This window comes from Hippoglossus hippoglossus, chromosome 6 (genome assembly GCF_009819705.1).
Source record: "Hippoglossus hippoglossus isolate fHipHip1 chromosome 6, fHipHip1.pri, whole genome shotgun sequence".
Taxonomy (NCBI): domain Eukaryota; kingdom Metazoa; phylum Chordata; class Actinopteri; order Pleuronectiformes; family Pleuronectidae; genus Hippoglossus; species Hippoglossus hippoglossus.
This window is the reverse complement of record NC_047156.1, coordinates 16,228,376-16,245,467: the sequence shown is the minus strand read 5'-3', so window position 1 is coordinate 16,245,467 and position 17,092 is coordinate 16,228,376. Positions and strand designations below refer to the sequence as shown.

Genomic DNA, 17,092 nt, shown 5'->3' with positions numbered 1-17,092 from the left:
ACTTTGAACTAATGGAGGCTAATGGAGTCCCACACCTACAACACAGTAGCCTCATTCATTTGCTGCATTCATCTACTACAGTGCATGTTCTGATTACACCAGCATATTCCTTGTCTGTTTCAACTATCAAACACATTTTCATTTGTATTCAATGAGGGCCTATTGTTAACTATTTTCAACTGTAAGTTGTATAATGCAGGATAATTTAAGAAAGATTTTAATTGATATATTTTATTAAACTTTGTCAGAATTTACATAATGTCAGATAGGCCACTGTTGATTATAATAATGAAAAAGTATCCAGGACATATAGAAGTCAGAGTCGCTCCTGCACAGACAATCAGAAACCTGGATAATGTTGGATTCATTCAGAGATATGAGGAACCAGGTTTCTCTCACATCATGTCCTGAGTATGATCACGATCAGGGAAACAGGTACAATAGTTTAAATGTACAATTAATACATTTTGATAATCTGTGAGATATCGCATCATAATTTATCAATAGGCTGTAGGATAACATATTTGAAGAGATAATACTTACATTTTAAATAATCTCTGCAAGGAAAAGGTACTTCATGGTTCCTCAATCCCATGGCAGAACATTATGCTGCCACCTACTGTTCAAACCCGGACCTGTAAAGAAACTGATTGATTTCAATACAACAAAATGTAAAATCAAATGAAATACATCTTGAAAACTATCAGTGGAGGTCTGCAATTCAATTATGTTACACATAAACTCATAGTCTCTGTGTTTGTTAACAAAAAAGATGAACTCATTAACAAAGAATTTAAACAATAAACTAAATATAAACTAAAAACGCAAATGCTAATATTATACCTAATATGTACACAGGAATAAACATAATTGAAGAACAGTCAAGAGGACAAATGAAAAGTAGCTAATACAAATAAAATGAGACAGACCAAGAAGTCATAGAAGTCAGTATATGTTTATGTATATGTTTATGTAAACAGTATATGTTTTTATTTTGACCAACCAACTTGTGACCATTTGTTTAATATATAATCATAGATATATTCTCTCACTTTACATATGCACTTTTCTTTTTCTTTCTCAGGTTCATCGTGGAAGTAGACAAATTGCTGATTTAAAACTCAAGGATGAGCTTTGACACAAATTACACAATACATGCAGGTCCAGGTGTGTTTGAGACAATTCCTTTGAACACCACACAATATAGAAACACACACACACACACACACACACACACACACACACACACACACACACACACACACACACACACACACACACACAGGAATGTTGGTCAATCAACAAGTTAATCATAAGGTCATCTCGTTAAAGTTCACTGCTCTCGGACTTTGACTCCAGAGATATAAAGCTGATGGATGGATGGATACTTTATGTTGCTGTTCCTCCTGTAAGCTCCTGTGTCTAAGATGTTGCAAACAAACTGGTAAACAAAAGAGAATTTACTTTATTAATATTGTCTTTGAGAACCTTCAGTCACGCTCACATGTTTGTACTGGATACAATCCTAAACCAGTGGATAAATCTAGAAAAAACTTTTTTCTATTCATGTTTTATGAACAGAAAATAGTTTTCCTAATGCAACATCACACACAGAGACTTGTCGGGATCATGTCTAGAAATGATTGGATTTAACACACATTTCATTCATTTATTCAGGTTTGACCTTTTTTCCAACAAAAATCTTTCTCCACACTAATCTTACAACTGAAATGCCGGTGAATGTTAAAAGCAAAACAGCTGCCAACAAAGCAGCGATGACATCAACAGAGTTGTAAACAAACCAAGACATTTTGTTGGCTTGTGTCTGCAGGTGAGGGGCTCCTTTGTGCCTCATTACAAATTCTATCCAAAACACTGCCCGGTCCAGTGGTTTCATGGGCTGGTCTCTGTGTAGCCTCGAGAGTCTCTGCATGTTTTCCCTGTAGGAGGAGTTGTAGAGAACTGCCCTTATTGCATCTGCAAAGATGTGCCTATCGAGCATGGCAATGTCCACAATCACAGCTCCTCCCCTCGCTTTGATTCTGGAGAGGTTATCGGGCTGATCGAAGAATAAGGGTAGGCCGACTACAGGCACCCCATGGTAAATTGCTTCTTGAACTCCATTGGTGCCACCGTGGCAAACAAACGCCCTAGTTTTGGGATGTCCTAAGAGGTCATTCTGTGGCAACCAGTTGACCAGTAATGTGTTGTTGCCCAGGTTGACAGGCCTTTCTCCAACATACCTCCAAACAACTTTCTGAGGCAGCTGAGCGAAGGCTGCAGCAATCTCCTCGGCAACATCTTGGGGAAGCTTGCCGACTAAAGTTCCTAAGGTCATCATAACGACCCCGTGATCTCCGGAGCTCTGGACAAACTCCTCCAGGTCCTCGGGCAGGGGCTTTGGGGGCTTGCACTGAAATCCACCCATGTAGACGATATTTGGCATCGTAGGACGCGGATAATCAAAGACAAAATCATTCCTCATAAGCCATATATCAGCTTCCAGGAAAAACGTTGAGTAATCCACATCAGGACCAAAGTACTTCTTAACCACAGGTTTGTATTGAGGTTCTGTGATGCAGGATAGCGTGTACATCCCGACAACATAACTCAAAACATTCTTGATACGCTGAGGGAAGGTCATCCTGTCTGTCAGCTCTGTTGCAGTGAAAGGAATGTGTGACAGAGGGGACGGAGCAATGAGAAGATGAGCTTCACCTTGAATGGTCCATCTGACATTGAAAACAAGGGGAACTTGAAGACGACGTGCCAGCATGGCCCCTCCGCCGATGCCAGGGTCGGTCAAAACCAGGTCATATTTGGCATCGTTAAGGGAACGCATCAGGTTTTCGTCTTCAAACATCTGAACGACCATTTCGCTCACTCTCTTGTGGAACTCCGAGAACTGGTTTATAATTATCCGCTGCAATTTAATATGGGTCCAGATGAGAGACCAAGGAGACATAGACTTACTCTCTAGCCGGATCGCCAGCTGTGGCAACAAAAAGGTTTCGAAGTTTTCCTCGAAGCCACCTGTGCTTGGAAGTGTGACGGAGGTGTAGAAAGGAGATTTTTCACTGATGTACCAGCTGTCATACGCCCGAAGCACGGTGACCTCATGGCCTTTGGCATGCAGCGCCTCGATGAGTACTTTCATGTTTACCCAGTGGCTTCCGTCCAATGGGAAAACTAATATTTTCCCCACAGAGGCACAGGATAGTTCATTCAACAGTAGAGTAAAGGTGAGCAGAGCTAAGGGAGACACCTTCATGATCACAGTGCTCTTACCTGAAAAACAAAAACAAGTCAGTGTAGTACTGCCCGGCTGGTTCACATGTTCACAGAAACTATAACATGAGATATAGTAGTGGAAGAACACTAAGTACATTTACTCAAGTACAATTTTAAGGTAATTTCCCTTTACATTTGGTGGTATTACATACTTCTACTCCATTTGATTTCTGAGACTAATGTTGTATGATTTTACTCCACTACAGTATTTGCCAGTTACTTTGCACAATATAAGTCTTTAAAAAAGCATTATGATATGCTTATAAAATATAATGCACTGCTAAATATTAAACCAATGGTTGTCAGGTTTTACATGTCTGTCAATGTTGTTAGAGGACATATTACTGCAGAACAAGTACTTTTCATATTTAAAGATTATGTTTAAATAAAGGACTTTTACTTGTATATTAATATTTTCAATTAGTAAATGTTTTATTAATAAGAATACTTCTTCTACAAGTGATCAATAGCACTTCGCCATTAAACCTTAACTACTTATAATCAGTGATTAAAATGTAAACAGAAGAGTACCCCAAGTAGAAACAGTTGTACAAAACATTATCCTGTCAATCGATTGGCTATGTGTACAATGCAGGTAAACTCAAAACAACAACTAATCAAATATTCTTGAACTTACGTTGATAGAAATGGCTGTTAACAAGTATTACCTAGCATTGCATACACATACCTCCAATTTTCACACCATGTTTCAACATAACACATGTTTCGTGACTGTTTTTAGTTTCTGTGCTTATTAAAGAGCTTTTTATTCTCTTAAGTCTTGAGTTATATTAACACTTACCCAAATCCACTGGTACAGAAAAGTCAATACAACTCCAACAATGTGTCAATTTCTGAGTGTTGAATGCACCTTCGACTCTCCCCTTCAAAGTATGAACTATATGACATGCAGTTACATGTCATGCACAGTTCTCTCTGGGCTGCAGATAAGACGCCTACTGTAAAATATGTGTTCAACTCATGACACTGCTTACAGCAACAGCTCATGTCTAGTTGTAAGTCGAACAGAATTATCTGTTGTGTGGTGCCACCTAGTGTCAAATCAGTGTACACAACTTTGAATGCCGATTTTTACCAGTGCAATCAGATGGTTAATTGGCAACCCAGTCTTTGATTTAAGCTTTAACAAATTTGTGTTTGCTTCTATAATGTATATATAGTGTACATGTATTATACTATATCTATATATTTACTGTATGATCGTTTTTTAGGGGCCCCCTATAGGTCTGAGACCATGATTGGTAACCCAGTCTTCTCATTAAACTTAATCAAAGTTTTGTTTGCACATATATTGTATATATTCAATATCAATCATTGAATAACTTCTATAGCATCTGTATATTTACAGTATAGCATACTGTACCGGGGGCCCCGGTAGATCTGAGGCCCTGGGTCTACTGGTAACCCAGTCTTCTCTTTACAATAAATAAATGTTATGTTCGCTCATGTATTGTGTATTTTGTATATAAATCATATCATAAACATATATTTACAGTATACAATTATAATCTTGTCTTAAGGGCCCCTATAGGTCTGGGTAAATTGGTAACCCAGTCGTCTCTTTAAACTTTTTGTTTGCTCCTATTTTATATATTGTACATATATTATACTATATCTATATATTTACAGTAAAAAGGTTAAACTTGTCTTTGGGGGCCCCTGTAGGTCTGAGGACCAGGGTTATTTTGGTAACCCAGCTTTCTCTTAAATTGTATCAAAAATATTTGCTCATATAGTACATATATCATATTAAATGTATATCTTTTACAGTTTAAAATATAATCTCATTTTTAGGGGCCCCTGTAGGTCAGAGGACCAGGGTTAATTGATAACCCACCTTCTCTAAAAACGTTCTAAAAATGTTGTTTGCTCCTATATCATATATTGTACATATATTAAACAATATCTGCATATTTATCAGAATACAATTACAATCGTGTCTCTTTGGGCTCCTGGAAGCAGGAGATTCGAGCCAAATTAAACATGTAATGTAATAATAATATCCAACAAGAAGGTGATTTAGAATTCGAGACGGAATATTGAAGTTGTGTAGAGTGCGGGTGAACAACACCAGTGACATTGTGCTCCATAGACTCATCCAGCCCTTTGTTGTTGTTCTCACGCTAACGTGCGAGATCCGAGCACCGACTCAACTGCGCGGTCGCATTCCGCCCCGACTTCCCCTCCTGCCAGCGGCCTGGTGGTTTGAGATGAGCAGAAGATGTCGGTGTCGGGGCTAAAGGCCGAACTGAAGTTTCTGGAGTCAATCTTTGACCCAAACCACGAGCGATTCAGAATAATAGACTGGAAACCCGACGAGCTGAGTTGCCAGTTCAACGTAACGAGGGAGAAGCTGCTGATCATTCACTGCAACATCACGGTGAGTCCAGGCCAGCCAGGCTAAACCCACAGCCACTGACTATCCCCTGAAACCAAACCATTCCGCGCAAGGTTCCGTGTTTACACATCAAGCCCGAATAAAGTGTTTCGCTTTTATTTTCCTTCCACCACGAAGTCTTAAATAAGCCAGTGGATAAAACCAAACACCGCGGCTCCGGTGTCAAACCCGCTCTGAAAATAAAACAATAAAACGTCGAGCAGTAACGACGATGCGGTAGCTCTAGCTAGCCTCTTCACTGAGAGTAACGTTAGCTTAGCCAAAATAACTGCGTTACAGTTTGCGCTACTACGACATCTAACTTTCTACCGACTCCACGCTAGCTAGTTTAATCTCAGCCTCGTTTAGCTCGAACACAAGGTGACTTTCACAGCATTACAGCGGCTGTCCGGCCACGTTTATTTCACAATGATCGCGGACGCCCCGCTGGATGTCCCGTTCACATTTTAACCGTCCACAGACGCCGTTTAATGGAATGTTAAGTGCCACTGGGTTTTCTGCCTTTTCAGTAAATAGACGGGTCCATGTGGCGAACTTCAACTGGCGACGATAGTGGCTCGCGTACCTGGACGCTAAACCACGTAGAATGCGACACACCGTGGATGTGCATTAGACATCACTGCGATTCAATCAGGCTTATTTTATTTTTTTTAAATCATCTTATAATGTGAGCTGGGCACATTTTCATAACATATAATGGGCCTTTGTATGCACGTCAACACCAGCTTGTTTATCCAGATTATATAAATTATTAGTGACTCATCTTTTTTAATCATGTGCAAAACCTATGCTAATATAAGAATCAGAATTCTCACTATCAAGCTATCATGGAGGGTGAATCTCTAAGGTTAAGGTGGCACAGACCTGATTCACAAACCCTGACCACATCCTCTCTCTACACACACACACACACACACACACAGGCACACTCATGCACACTTTTTATGACACACAGAATATGCTCATGCTTACTTTTGGGACATACACACACACACATTAAAGCTCAATTTTGGGACACACATCCATACACGCATGCTCACTTTTGGGGACACACTTGCTCATGATCACTTTTGGGACACACTCTCACTCATGGTCACTTTTGGGGACACACACATGCACACACTAAAGATCACTTTTGGGACACACACACACACACCCATGCTTACTTTTGGGACACACACACTCATGCTCACTTTTGGGACACACTTACACTCATGCTCACTTTTGGGACACTTACACTCATGCTCACTTTTGGGACACACACACCCATGCTCCATTTTAGGGGACAAACAAACAGGCTTGTTAACATGTTTCGATAACCGTGTCATGTTGAGACTCAGCTTGAATCCCCTTTGAGTCCAGCCACAGTCTCAGATAAAACCACAGCTCCATTCAACATCACATTCCTCCCACTAGAAAATTAAAAGTGAGTAAGTAAGAGGTGGTTTTAATTTCTCCCCTGCTCGTCCATCGTGGGATTAACTGAACAAGGTGTAGTTAATATAGGTCTCAACTGGATTAACACAATTGAGCAAATCCAGGTGTAGGGAGAGCACAGAGAGATAGGCATAGTCCTTGCAAAGAAGATTTTATGGGAGTTTCTTTGAATAAAGCTTTTTGATGTTTTGTGCAAGATCCTGAAAAGATGTGGAGTAGGGCGGCCACTAACAAATACTTATTGCCGGAAAATTTCAGGAAAATGTCCAGGCTTAAAAAAGCAGTTATTCAGTATTTCAATCCCTACACAACAGTGAAGCTGTATTTTTTACACACGGCACTATAGTCCCCTGGATGAAGGACTTTCAGCTTTATAATTCAAAATTACCTCCTGAGTCTTTAGTCCTGTGAACTGAAGTCCACACATGATTTAACAACTGCATTAAAGTCTAATTGAAGATTTTAGAGCATCACTCAGCCACTTGTGCTGAAGATACTCTCGCAGCTGGCAGCACACAAATCATTTTGTTCAGTGTGTGGCTGTTGTGTGGTCTAAAGGCTGCCGCACACTAGAGGATAATCGGGCCGATTGGTCCCTTGCGACAATCGCGGGGTCGTTCCCGACTTCTGGTCACCTGGTGCCGGTTATCTGCCCAAATAATCCTGAAGTCTGAGGAGTTTACAGAATAATCTAAATGCTACTGATTGAGTCGGAGCCTCCCTGATCTCCAGTCGGCTCCGACAGAAACCTGCAATAGCGCGTGCAGTGCAAAATGTATAAGCCCTCTCAGCCATGACTACATTTTTGTTGTCTTGTTTATTTTTCGCTGCAAAACAGAAAACACAACGTCGGTCCTCCTTTCAGGTTTATTTTTCTTCTGAAATCATGTTAAGTCATGCGAGTGTTCCACACTCCAGTTCAGAAGGTGGCTGTAATGCACCTAAAAGTAATTTGCCAACTGCCATAAAAGGACAGTAGAAAAAGAAGATATTGAGAGTTTCTGTGAGATTACAAGTCTCTGGAATCACCACTGTGAAATTGTTTCCTACAAACGGCAAGTGTTTGGACTGACACTCTGGCCAAATCGTCCAGTGTGTGTGTTCTGAAGATTATAAGATTAAAAATCTGTCAAATCTTTTCATTATGTCTGTGGTCTCCCACGTTTTCTTAAATCGTTCAAGAGTTGAAAATCCGCTAGTGTGCAGCAGTCCGAAGACATTTGATTTTAAAGTCTTTAAAAGCTTTGGAATACACTTTGACATTTAATGTAAATGAGGCTTCTATGGCAATAAAGCCTCACACACACACACATCAGCATGACTGGCTAAATTTCCATGTCCCATTGTTGCCTCTGTTGCAGGAATCCTATCCCTCAACACCCCCAATATGGTTTGTTGACTCTGATGATCCCAGTCTGGCTGAAGTGTTGGAGCGCTTAGAGGATGTGAGAAAAGGCAGCACGTTGGTAAGTTGGCTGATGTGGCTCCAGCGTCACAGAGGCGTGCACAACATGTTACTGTCAAATAGCCAACATTGATTCTATGAGGTACACTTGTATGAATGCAGTCAGATACAACCGCCCTTTCCTGACGTTATTCCTGGGAAAAGTGAAAAAGTTAAAGACAAAAATAATTCCTTCAAATGTTAACTTGCTGCTTCTTGTATTTTATGATTTTAAACAAAAGGGGCAACATTTTATTTAATTGTGGCATGTGCAAAGGTTTGGGCACCATACTAAATCAATACTAACACCAGCATTGGCAGCATACTGATATGAAATATATGAAAATGAAATATATTTATTTGGCTTTTGTGACTTCATTTGATAGACACAGGAAATGCATTGGGAGAGAGTAGTAGAATGACGTGCAGTAAACAGTTTGGCTCGCCAAGAGTCAAACCAGGGACCTTCTGCTCAGGGCATGTTTTTGCCAATGTGTTACGTGCCCTAACCACCCAGCTATTGGGTTGCCCACATACAGCATGTTCAAGATCTACGCACAGATTCAGCTTCTTCAAGTGGTTCATGATGGGTTTTCAGGTCTGATTTTGATCATTGTGATGTAGAAATCAGCCTCTTTCCACTCTCAGGTCTTCGGCTGGCTGCAGGACATTTGCATCCAGAATTTGACGATGTTTAGTGTAATCTGTTGTTCTCTCTGTCTGTGCAATGTTTCCTGTGGCACTGGCTGCTATACAACTCCAAATGATTTCTAACATTTCCACCTCCATGCTTAACAGTAGGCAAAAAGGATTTTTTTTGTATTGACAGATTTCTGCAAATGCCACAATTGCTTAAACCTTTTTTGGTCTAAGCTCACAATGCTCATTTTTCTGGAGACATTTCTTTTGGGGAAAAAAGGTAGATTTTGTATCATAACTGTTTTACTGGTTTGTAAATGAACAGGTCTACCAAAGTGGAAACTTGTAAGAATAGTATATTTGCATTTTTTATTTTTTATTATTGACTTTTTGTCTTGCTGGTTTAATCCGCAGCTCCTCCAGCAGCTGAAGCGGCTCATTTGTGATCTCTGTCGTCTTTACAACCTGCCACAACATCCAGATGTAGAAATGCTGGACCAGCCACTACCTGCTGGTCCAATCACTCAAGAGCGAAAGGTAGGAACTAAAAGCAAGATTGAAATCCTCTGCCTTTTTTTTTTTACATTTCCAAACTGTATAGTCTATCGGCTCACTTTGTTTTCTCCTCGCTATAGAATGGGCCGTCAGATGAGGTGACATCTGAAGAGGAGGAGGAGGAAGAAATGGGAGAGGTGCCTATATGTAGCCCTGACACTTCAGTGGATTCATATCATTTATATATTAGTGATAGAATTTATTTTACATACTGTTTCTAAACATACTTAATACACTTTGGCAGCAGGACATTGACCTGGACCAAGACCTTGACCATTATGACATGAAAGAGGAGGAGCCAGTGGATGGAAAAAAGTCTGAAGACGATGGGATAGAAAAAGAAAATCTGGCCATCTTGGAGAAAATTCGTAAAAACCATAGACAGGATCACTTGAATGTAAGTGCTCCTTCACTTCATGTTTTTCAAATTTTCTATCAAAATAATGGGTTTCATGACTGTAAAGCCTTGTTCAGATATGAACTCTGGAAAATATCTGGAAAATTACGTCCTGATAGTTTCGGGAAACTGCCTTTTATGAAGAACACAGCGATAGATCGTGCGAGTCAGCGATATCACAACAACAGGAAAATTTCCAGAACATTCAGGGGAAACGTCGTATCGGGCATTGTCATTAAAAACTCTCTAATGCCATTGTCTTTCTGAGTTGACATCTTTGTCTGCGTTTTCCACATGTATGTTATATCTTATTCATCCATGTTTGTGTTCTTTCAGTTTCGCATCTGCTGCTTATGAGAAAAATCATCAACACACCCACTCCCACACTGTACATTTTGTAGACATTTGCGTTCTGACATACAGCCTCTGCGGAAAAGTTCAGGATAACGTCTGGACTTCAGGTCATCTCTGAAAACACCCTGAATATATTAGAGAAGTGAGGATTTGCTGTAGCCTCGACATAATCTTTGAATCTTAACTTTTGGCAGCAGTCTCCATATTACTCAGCACAAAAACATGACAAGTCAGTTTATCTCAGTTTATCTCTATAATCACCTTTTGTTTGATGAGAAGGCCCAAACACTGTTCTTTTTAGTGTCAGCCAAAATAATGTTTTCATCTTGAAACAGGATTAGATGTGGAATGTCGATCAGATTTCAGCCTTGTGAATCAAAAGTTGTATTCATTGCTGTTTACTAGTAAAAAGAGCAGGGAGAGATAAAAAGGTTAAATCGGAGATTTGTTAGTGTTGGAGTTTTTCCAACCTGGAAATTGTAACTGAGCTCTTACTACAGGATAAAGCTACAGCTACCCGACATAAATTCTTAGCTTTTATTCCTTCTGACAAACTCATTCAGTTTGTACATGTTCAGATCAACAGTAACATCGTGACAAATCACAGACTCACTCTGTTCACATAACACAGTGTTGCTGCTGCTTCTGCTGCAGAGGGCACCAGCAAGAAAAAAATGATGATAGGCTTCCCAGCAAAAAAGGATTGGTTCTCATCTTTCACAGCAGCACAGCCCATCATCTTCCAACACAGCCTCATTGCTTTTGGAGAAGATGACAGCGGGAATCATAAACTCCTCCGTTCTGGTCATGTGGTGTTTGCAGTCAGTAACACACCACAGTATAGACTTTGAAAATAACCCACATTTGTGTGATATAAGCAATTGATACATCTGTATGGAATACAGCAATATCCCTGGAAAAATAATATAACATCATTAGTTGGTTTCTGTGAACAGAAATTATCTATGTGTGTATTTGCATATTGAGCAGGGAAGTGAGACCCAATCACAGGAGACATATTCTGTGCTGTCCACGTGTTAGTACCTGGTCTGAACAGGGCCTAAGCTTCATGAAGCTTTTCATATGTGCTTAGGGAGAGTTGTTTTATCCAGTTTCATGTTGAAAATGTGTAATTGTGTGCATTCATAAATGAGTAAGACTGCTTTCAGTAGTCACCTGTGTGATAAAGCTTTGGGATCTGTGTTGCAGGGTGCGGTCTCTGGCTCGGTGCAAGCCTCAGACCGCCTAATGAAGGAACTCAGGGAGATCTACAGATCACAGAGTTACAAGACAGGTGACTACTCGGACATCCATTTTTATTGTTCCAAGTTCTCATCATCAGATTGAAGTTAACTTCTTTGTTTGTGTCGTTCACTTCGCAGGTATTTATTCAGTCGAACTAGTCAATGACAGCCTTTATGAATGGCATGTCAAGTTAAGGACGTAAGTATTCACTTTTTTTACAATTTTAATTTTGCCATATATTGTGTATTCTGTTATATTTGACTTTGCCATTCTTCATTACAGGGTAGACCCAGATAGTCCATTGCATAGTGACTTGCAGGTCTTAAAAGAAAAAGAAGGAGTGGACTACATTCTGCTCAATTTCTCTTATAAAGTGAGTCTTGTGATGATTTTTCTCATTTTGTTTTTGGAGTAAAGAATTTTCTCAACACTGACATTTTTTTTTTTTCATGTGACAGGATAATTTCCCCTTTGATCCACCTTTTGTACGGGTTATTTCCCCTGTGCTGTCCGGAGGGTGAGTGTGTCATGATCTCCTGCTGCCCAGTTCACACATGAAGAAAGAGTTCTCGCTGGTCATACCCAGTGCTGCCCACTTGTTACAATAATCATTTGTCCCATTGTGTTGTTTTTTAGGTGCAGTATGGACTTAAAGTAATGATCCTACTGCATAGTCCAGAATATGTTTGTTTTTTAATGATTGGCTGTGAATCATCATCTCTGACACTAAAAGCAACACTCATACACCAACACAATCAGGCCTGTAGGAGCCGTGACTATATTCCCTATTATAAGGTTTGTCATGGTGTGGTATTGTCATTTTTTAAATAATCGTTGGCTGGGCTACTATATTTTTTACTCCACATTTGCCTGTAGTCTGGTAAATTCTCAGGTTCAGACACAAAAAGCAGAATGCCTGTCAGGATCATGCGTCCCACTCGAGGGTGGTTGATTTAAGCACCAGTTCATCTGTGTGTGGTGGGGGGGAGAGGGTGACCGGGTCGCCACATTTTTTGTTGACTGCTGTTTCTCATGATCGCTGTGATTCTTTAAATTATGAGTTGTGCACCTTTTGAAATAAGTTGATACCTTTTACATCAATTAAATCATTTTTGATGTATCCTGAATCTCAGTTGATGTTGAGTCAGACAAAGTAAACCAGACCCGACCTCAGCCTCTCATGTGAATACTTTCTTTGCCAAATGTAAATATCTTCTTTAAAATGTTTAATACTCATGCTTAAAACTTTTAATTTCAGGTATGTTCTAGGAGGAGGAGCCTTGTGCATGGAACTTCTCACGAAACAGGTGTTTGATCATGAGTTTGATATTATGGCATCTTACATTTTATGATGTGATTTTTCTTGTCTTAATAAAACCAACAAAGGACGTGGATTCAACGCTGCTTTGTGTGGTTTTGTGTTTTCCAGGGCTGGAGCAGTGCCTATTCCATAGAATCTGTCATTATGCAGATAAATGCAACTCTGGTGAAAGGAAAAGCCAGGGTGCAGTTTGGAGCCAATAAGGTAAATATATAAAAAATGAATAAGGCTGCATAAAATGTTGTTTGACCACGTCTAAAGGTGAATAGTGGGGATATTCTTTAACAACTAGTTTCCCTGGCGATGCAACCGAAATGAAAATTTAGACTACTTGACTATTCTCAAAGAAAGAAAACATTCAAACAGTGTAAATTGATCACAGTGTAATCCGGATCATAGTGTCTCCAGGTGAATGTCACATTGGTCTGCTGAGTGTGGCTAACGTTGGCACCAGCAACAACCTTCTTTTCCTGCTTGTTAACATCCACATGCTTGTGGTGAATGTGATCTCACCATGTGCCATTTAAGTGTTTACATGTCAGTTTATTCTGACACAGCCTAAAAAAACATTTTTTCATTTTTTTGAATATAATATCGAAGCGCTGCAGCTCTCGCTAGTAGCGATTGGTTGCGTAACATCTTGGAAAAAAATGATAACCTGTATGTACATTAATAGATATTCTAAATATAATTTTTTTTAGCAACTAGTATTCCTGGTGGCCGAGTTATTATCATTTAGTTGACAAATCTCACACTTCTGTAGTTTATAGTTCTGAACAGACCCACATGAAGGCAACACAGACAACTTTGGCTAATGAAGTTTCAGTGTATTATCTGTCACTTCAGCTGCAGTAGAGGCTCATAGATGTTATTGACATAAAAATGATGAATGCATATTAGAGAGACAGGTGCATTTACATTGGTCATGTTTTGCGAACAGTAGAAAGAGACAGCGGAGTGAGAGATGGGCAATCACAGCATTGCAGCAAGATGTGAACCATCGTTTGTTATGGCAATTTCTTGCATTGCAGGAAATTTACAGAGCATTGTTTGTTTTTCAGAACCAGTACAATCTTGCCAGAGCACAACAGTCATACAAATCCCTTGTGCAAATCCACGAAAAGAATGGTAAGTGTTTCATATTTATTTTTTATCTAATGTTTCTGAGTGATTGTGGCTGAATAGACTCACTGTGGTAAAGATCGTGGGCAAACGATTTTCTTTTGTCTGTTCTTCCAGGCTGGTACACACCACCTAAAGAGGACGGATAAAGAGCTGCCTCCACTATGCACAGGAAACATGTCTTTGGGTCAAAGTATCTTGTTTTCTTTGGAATACCTTCCCCTGTCTGACTTAACTGGGAATATATCATCTTTCTCGCGGAAACCATCTCGCTGGCTCATCTGACAAGTACTCCTTTGCCCCGCTCCTGAAAAAAAAAAAAAGACTTGACTCTGGTGTCACTTTGCTTCTTCCCCTCAGTGTTTTAGTGAGGAGGAGGATGTATGGGTGTTACTAGTCCTGTTTTCTCAATATGCTCTTTTGTCTTTAAAGAAAACTTTTCTCCCTTTTAAATGTGGGGAAATGCTTTTTTTTTTTTCTTTCGCTGCTTTGACAAACTGGGCTTCACAAACAGTCAGTTAAATGGGAATTTTAAAAGAAGATTGATACAGAAGCTCTTTAAGTGGCACCTCACTGCACCAGTTTTTTTTTTTTCTTTCTGTCTTTCTTTTTGGCAAATAAGTGGTACATAAATGCAAATATTGTTTTTAGAAATATTATTTGGCAAATGTTTTTTTTTTTTTATTTGAGCATCCTAGACAATACATGAGCCAATTTTCAATATTTTAGGAGCTTATCTTTAAATTGAGACGACCTACCACTCGGTATCTTTTAGCTCTTACTTTTTTTAAATGTGTGAAGTATACTGGGCCGAGCAGATCCAAAATGCTCGCAGGCAAGATCAAATCCACCCGTGGTTAATGTGAAGACCTGGCCAGTGGATTAGTAATATTTCAGAATCTCTATATATCTTTTAACGATGGTAAGATGAGCATTGTGGCATCAGATTCTAACAGACCTTATGTTGAAGCTGATGAGCTCTTTTTGCCTTATTTCTGTCAACACCGTGGCCCTGCAACAGCTCAGCTCTGCTGTTAGCCTTTTTCTTGATTTTGGCTGTATACGTTGAAGGCTAGTTTGATGCTGAAAATGTGAAGAGTTAACAGAATGATGCTCAGCGGACTCGTCTCGAAGATATTTGGTGCCGCGCTGCGATGGGCTTTACAGAGGGAATAAATTAAATCTGTTTGGATGTGAGATTTTTCTGCAGTTAATCCACTTAATTGTAATATTTCAGCCCCTGCTCGGTTTAAATTTTGAAACTGCCACCATGTTGCATGACATCATTTGCTTCTGGATTCCTCCCCTCTCTGCCGCCTCTTGTTTTCTCACCCAGCAGCTAAACTTCCAACGTTTGCAGAGCTTCCTTTGCCATCACAATATCCCACAGATGTGTTTTGGTGTCTCTTTGGGTGTGAAACAAACAAAAAAAAAGGATCACTTATAGTGTAATAAGAACTGACCCGAAACATTTAACTTTGACCTCGCAATATACTGTAGTACTCCACCAGTACTGCTGCTCCCGATACTACAGGGCACACACTGTATCAATCTGTTTGTTCTTTTGCAGTTTATTTGTTGACACTGTCTGCAAAAGCACGTTTGAATGGCAACTCAGGTAACAAACAATCCTTAGGAGGGGACTCTATACATGCACATGTCGAGTTTCAGGTTATTTTCTTGGATCGATTAACACTCTGTTCCGCCGATGTTGAGATTTACTCTCAAACTCGTATGATGTGAGGAACAGGAAATATAATCAGTTTTGCAATAATACGTGCCATGTTTCTTTTAATTCAAGAGAGGAAGGAATTTTGTAGACTGATTACAGGACTGCAGCACAGTCGTATTTAGATTTGTTTCCCTCCCAAGTTCTGAAACAGATTAGATTCCAGTGGGTAATCTTTGACTATTCCTGATAAAAAAATTATCTTTGCACAAATCGCAGCAATGTGCCTGGAGAGGTCAGTTTTAACACCAAGCACATTCTGAGCAAAATGTTTTTAAATTCTTCTCCCCAGCACACTACTCCATATCCTGTTGTTACATGTCTGATACTATATATCTGAGCGGTGAGGAACAACATGTCTCCTCAGTGTTAAGGGCCTGTGTTGCTTAGCGACACAGAAAACTTCCCCCTGCTAAAAAGTCTTTATTCACCTGTGATTCCTTCACTCCAAAATGCCAAATCTCTGATCAGAAGGTACACTGAGAGATGATTTGAGTTTGATAGTCATGCTGTGGTGAAGAGACTTGCACGCTTCTCTAACTGGACAGTGCGTTGAAAGCATTCATTTATCTCAAATGTCAACTCATTTTCATTTTCTAGCACCAACAAAAACAGAGGACAGTCTGGCACGTTGGCTCGCTTTGGTTTTCTTTTTCATTTTCCATTTGAAGAAATTTTGACCTTGTACAGTAATTTGTAAACTTGCATCAAGTTTATGAATAAAGAATTTTAAGATTATTGCCTTTGTGGTCTTTTCAGTGTGTTATTTGAACCACAAGATGACATTTTTTCATTACTGTTCCTTATCTCAGATGTATAAATTGACTGCCGCTGTGGCTCAGGAGGTAGAGTGGGTCGTCCACTAACCAGAGGGTCGGTGGTTTGATACTGAACCCTAAGTTGCCCCTGATTTGTAATTGATGTGTGATAAATAAAGTGCTGCACATAGATGCATTGTGTGGATGTGTGTGTGAATGGGCAAATGAGAAAAGTGCTTTTAGAGGTCATCAAGACTAGAAAAGTGCATATACATACACTTTTATAATCTTAACCACTCTTGTCACTTTACACTGCAGGTTAAACTACCATCAGGTTTTTTCACTGTTGTTACAATTTTCATACTGTTTTGATTTTGTATA

The 17,092-nt window shown here is 39.7% G+C and overlaps 2 protein-coding genes across 4 annotated transcripts; one reads left to right on the top strand and one right to left on the bottom strand.

Moving 5' to 3' along the window:
* Positions 1–1,445: 1,445 nt before the first annotated feature.
* LOC117762579 (UDP-glucuronosyltransferase 2C1-like) lies at positions 1,446–4,232 on the bottom strand. 2 transcript variants are annotated; one of them, XM_034586980.1, is made up of 2 exons: positions 4,094–4,232; positions 1,446–3,283 (listed from the first exon to the last, which is right to left on the bottom strand). In XM_034586980.1, exon 2 carries the CDS (start codon positions 3,269–3,271, stop codon positions 1,670–1,672), a length of 1,602 nt encoding a protein of 533 aa, XP_034442871.1. In that variant the 5' UTR covers positions 3,272–3,283; positions 4,094–4,232; the 3' UTR covers positions 1,446–1,669. The 2 variants fall into 2 exon arrangements, with proteins under 2 accessions (XP_034442871.1, XP_034442870.1); XM_034586979.1 differs by having other exon boundaries at positions 1,446–3,288; positions 4,094–4,226.
* A 1,121-nt stretch (positions 4,233–5,353) lies between these two features.
* Positions 5,354–16,691, top strand: LOC117762580 (ubiquitin-conjugating enzyme E2 Q2-like). Of its 2 annotated transcripts, none has more exons than XM_034586981.1 (13): positions 5,354–5,692; positions 8,509–8,613; positions 9,645–9,767; positions 9,866–9,922; positions 10,030–10,182; positions 11,746–11,830; positions 11,919–11,979; positions 12,064–12,154; positions 12,240–12,298; positions 13,040–13,088; positions 13,211–13,306; positions 14,164–14,230; positions 14,342–16,691. In XM_034586981.1, exons 1-13 carry the CDS (start codon positions 5,534–5,536, stop codon positions 14,371–14,373), a joined length of 1,137 nt encoding a protein of 378 aa, XP_034442872.1. In that variant the 5' UTR covers positions 5,354–5,533; the 3' UTR covers positions 14,374–16,691. The 2 variants fall into 2 exon arrangements, with proteins under 2 accessions (XP_034442872.1, XP_034442873.1); XM_034586982.1 differs by having other exon boundaries at positions 5,399–5,692; positions 10,033–10,182.
* Positions 16,692–17,092: the final 401 nt, after the last annotated feature.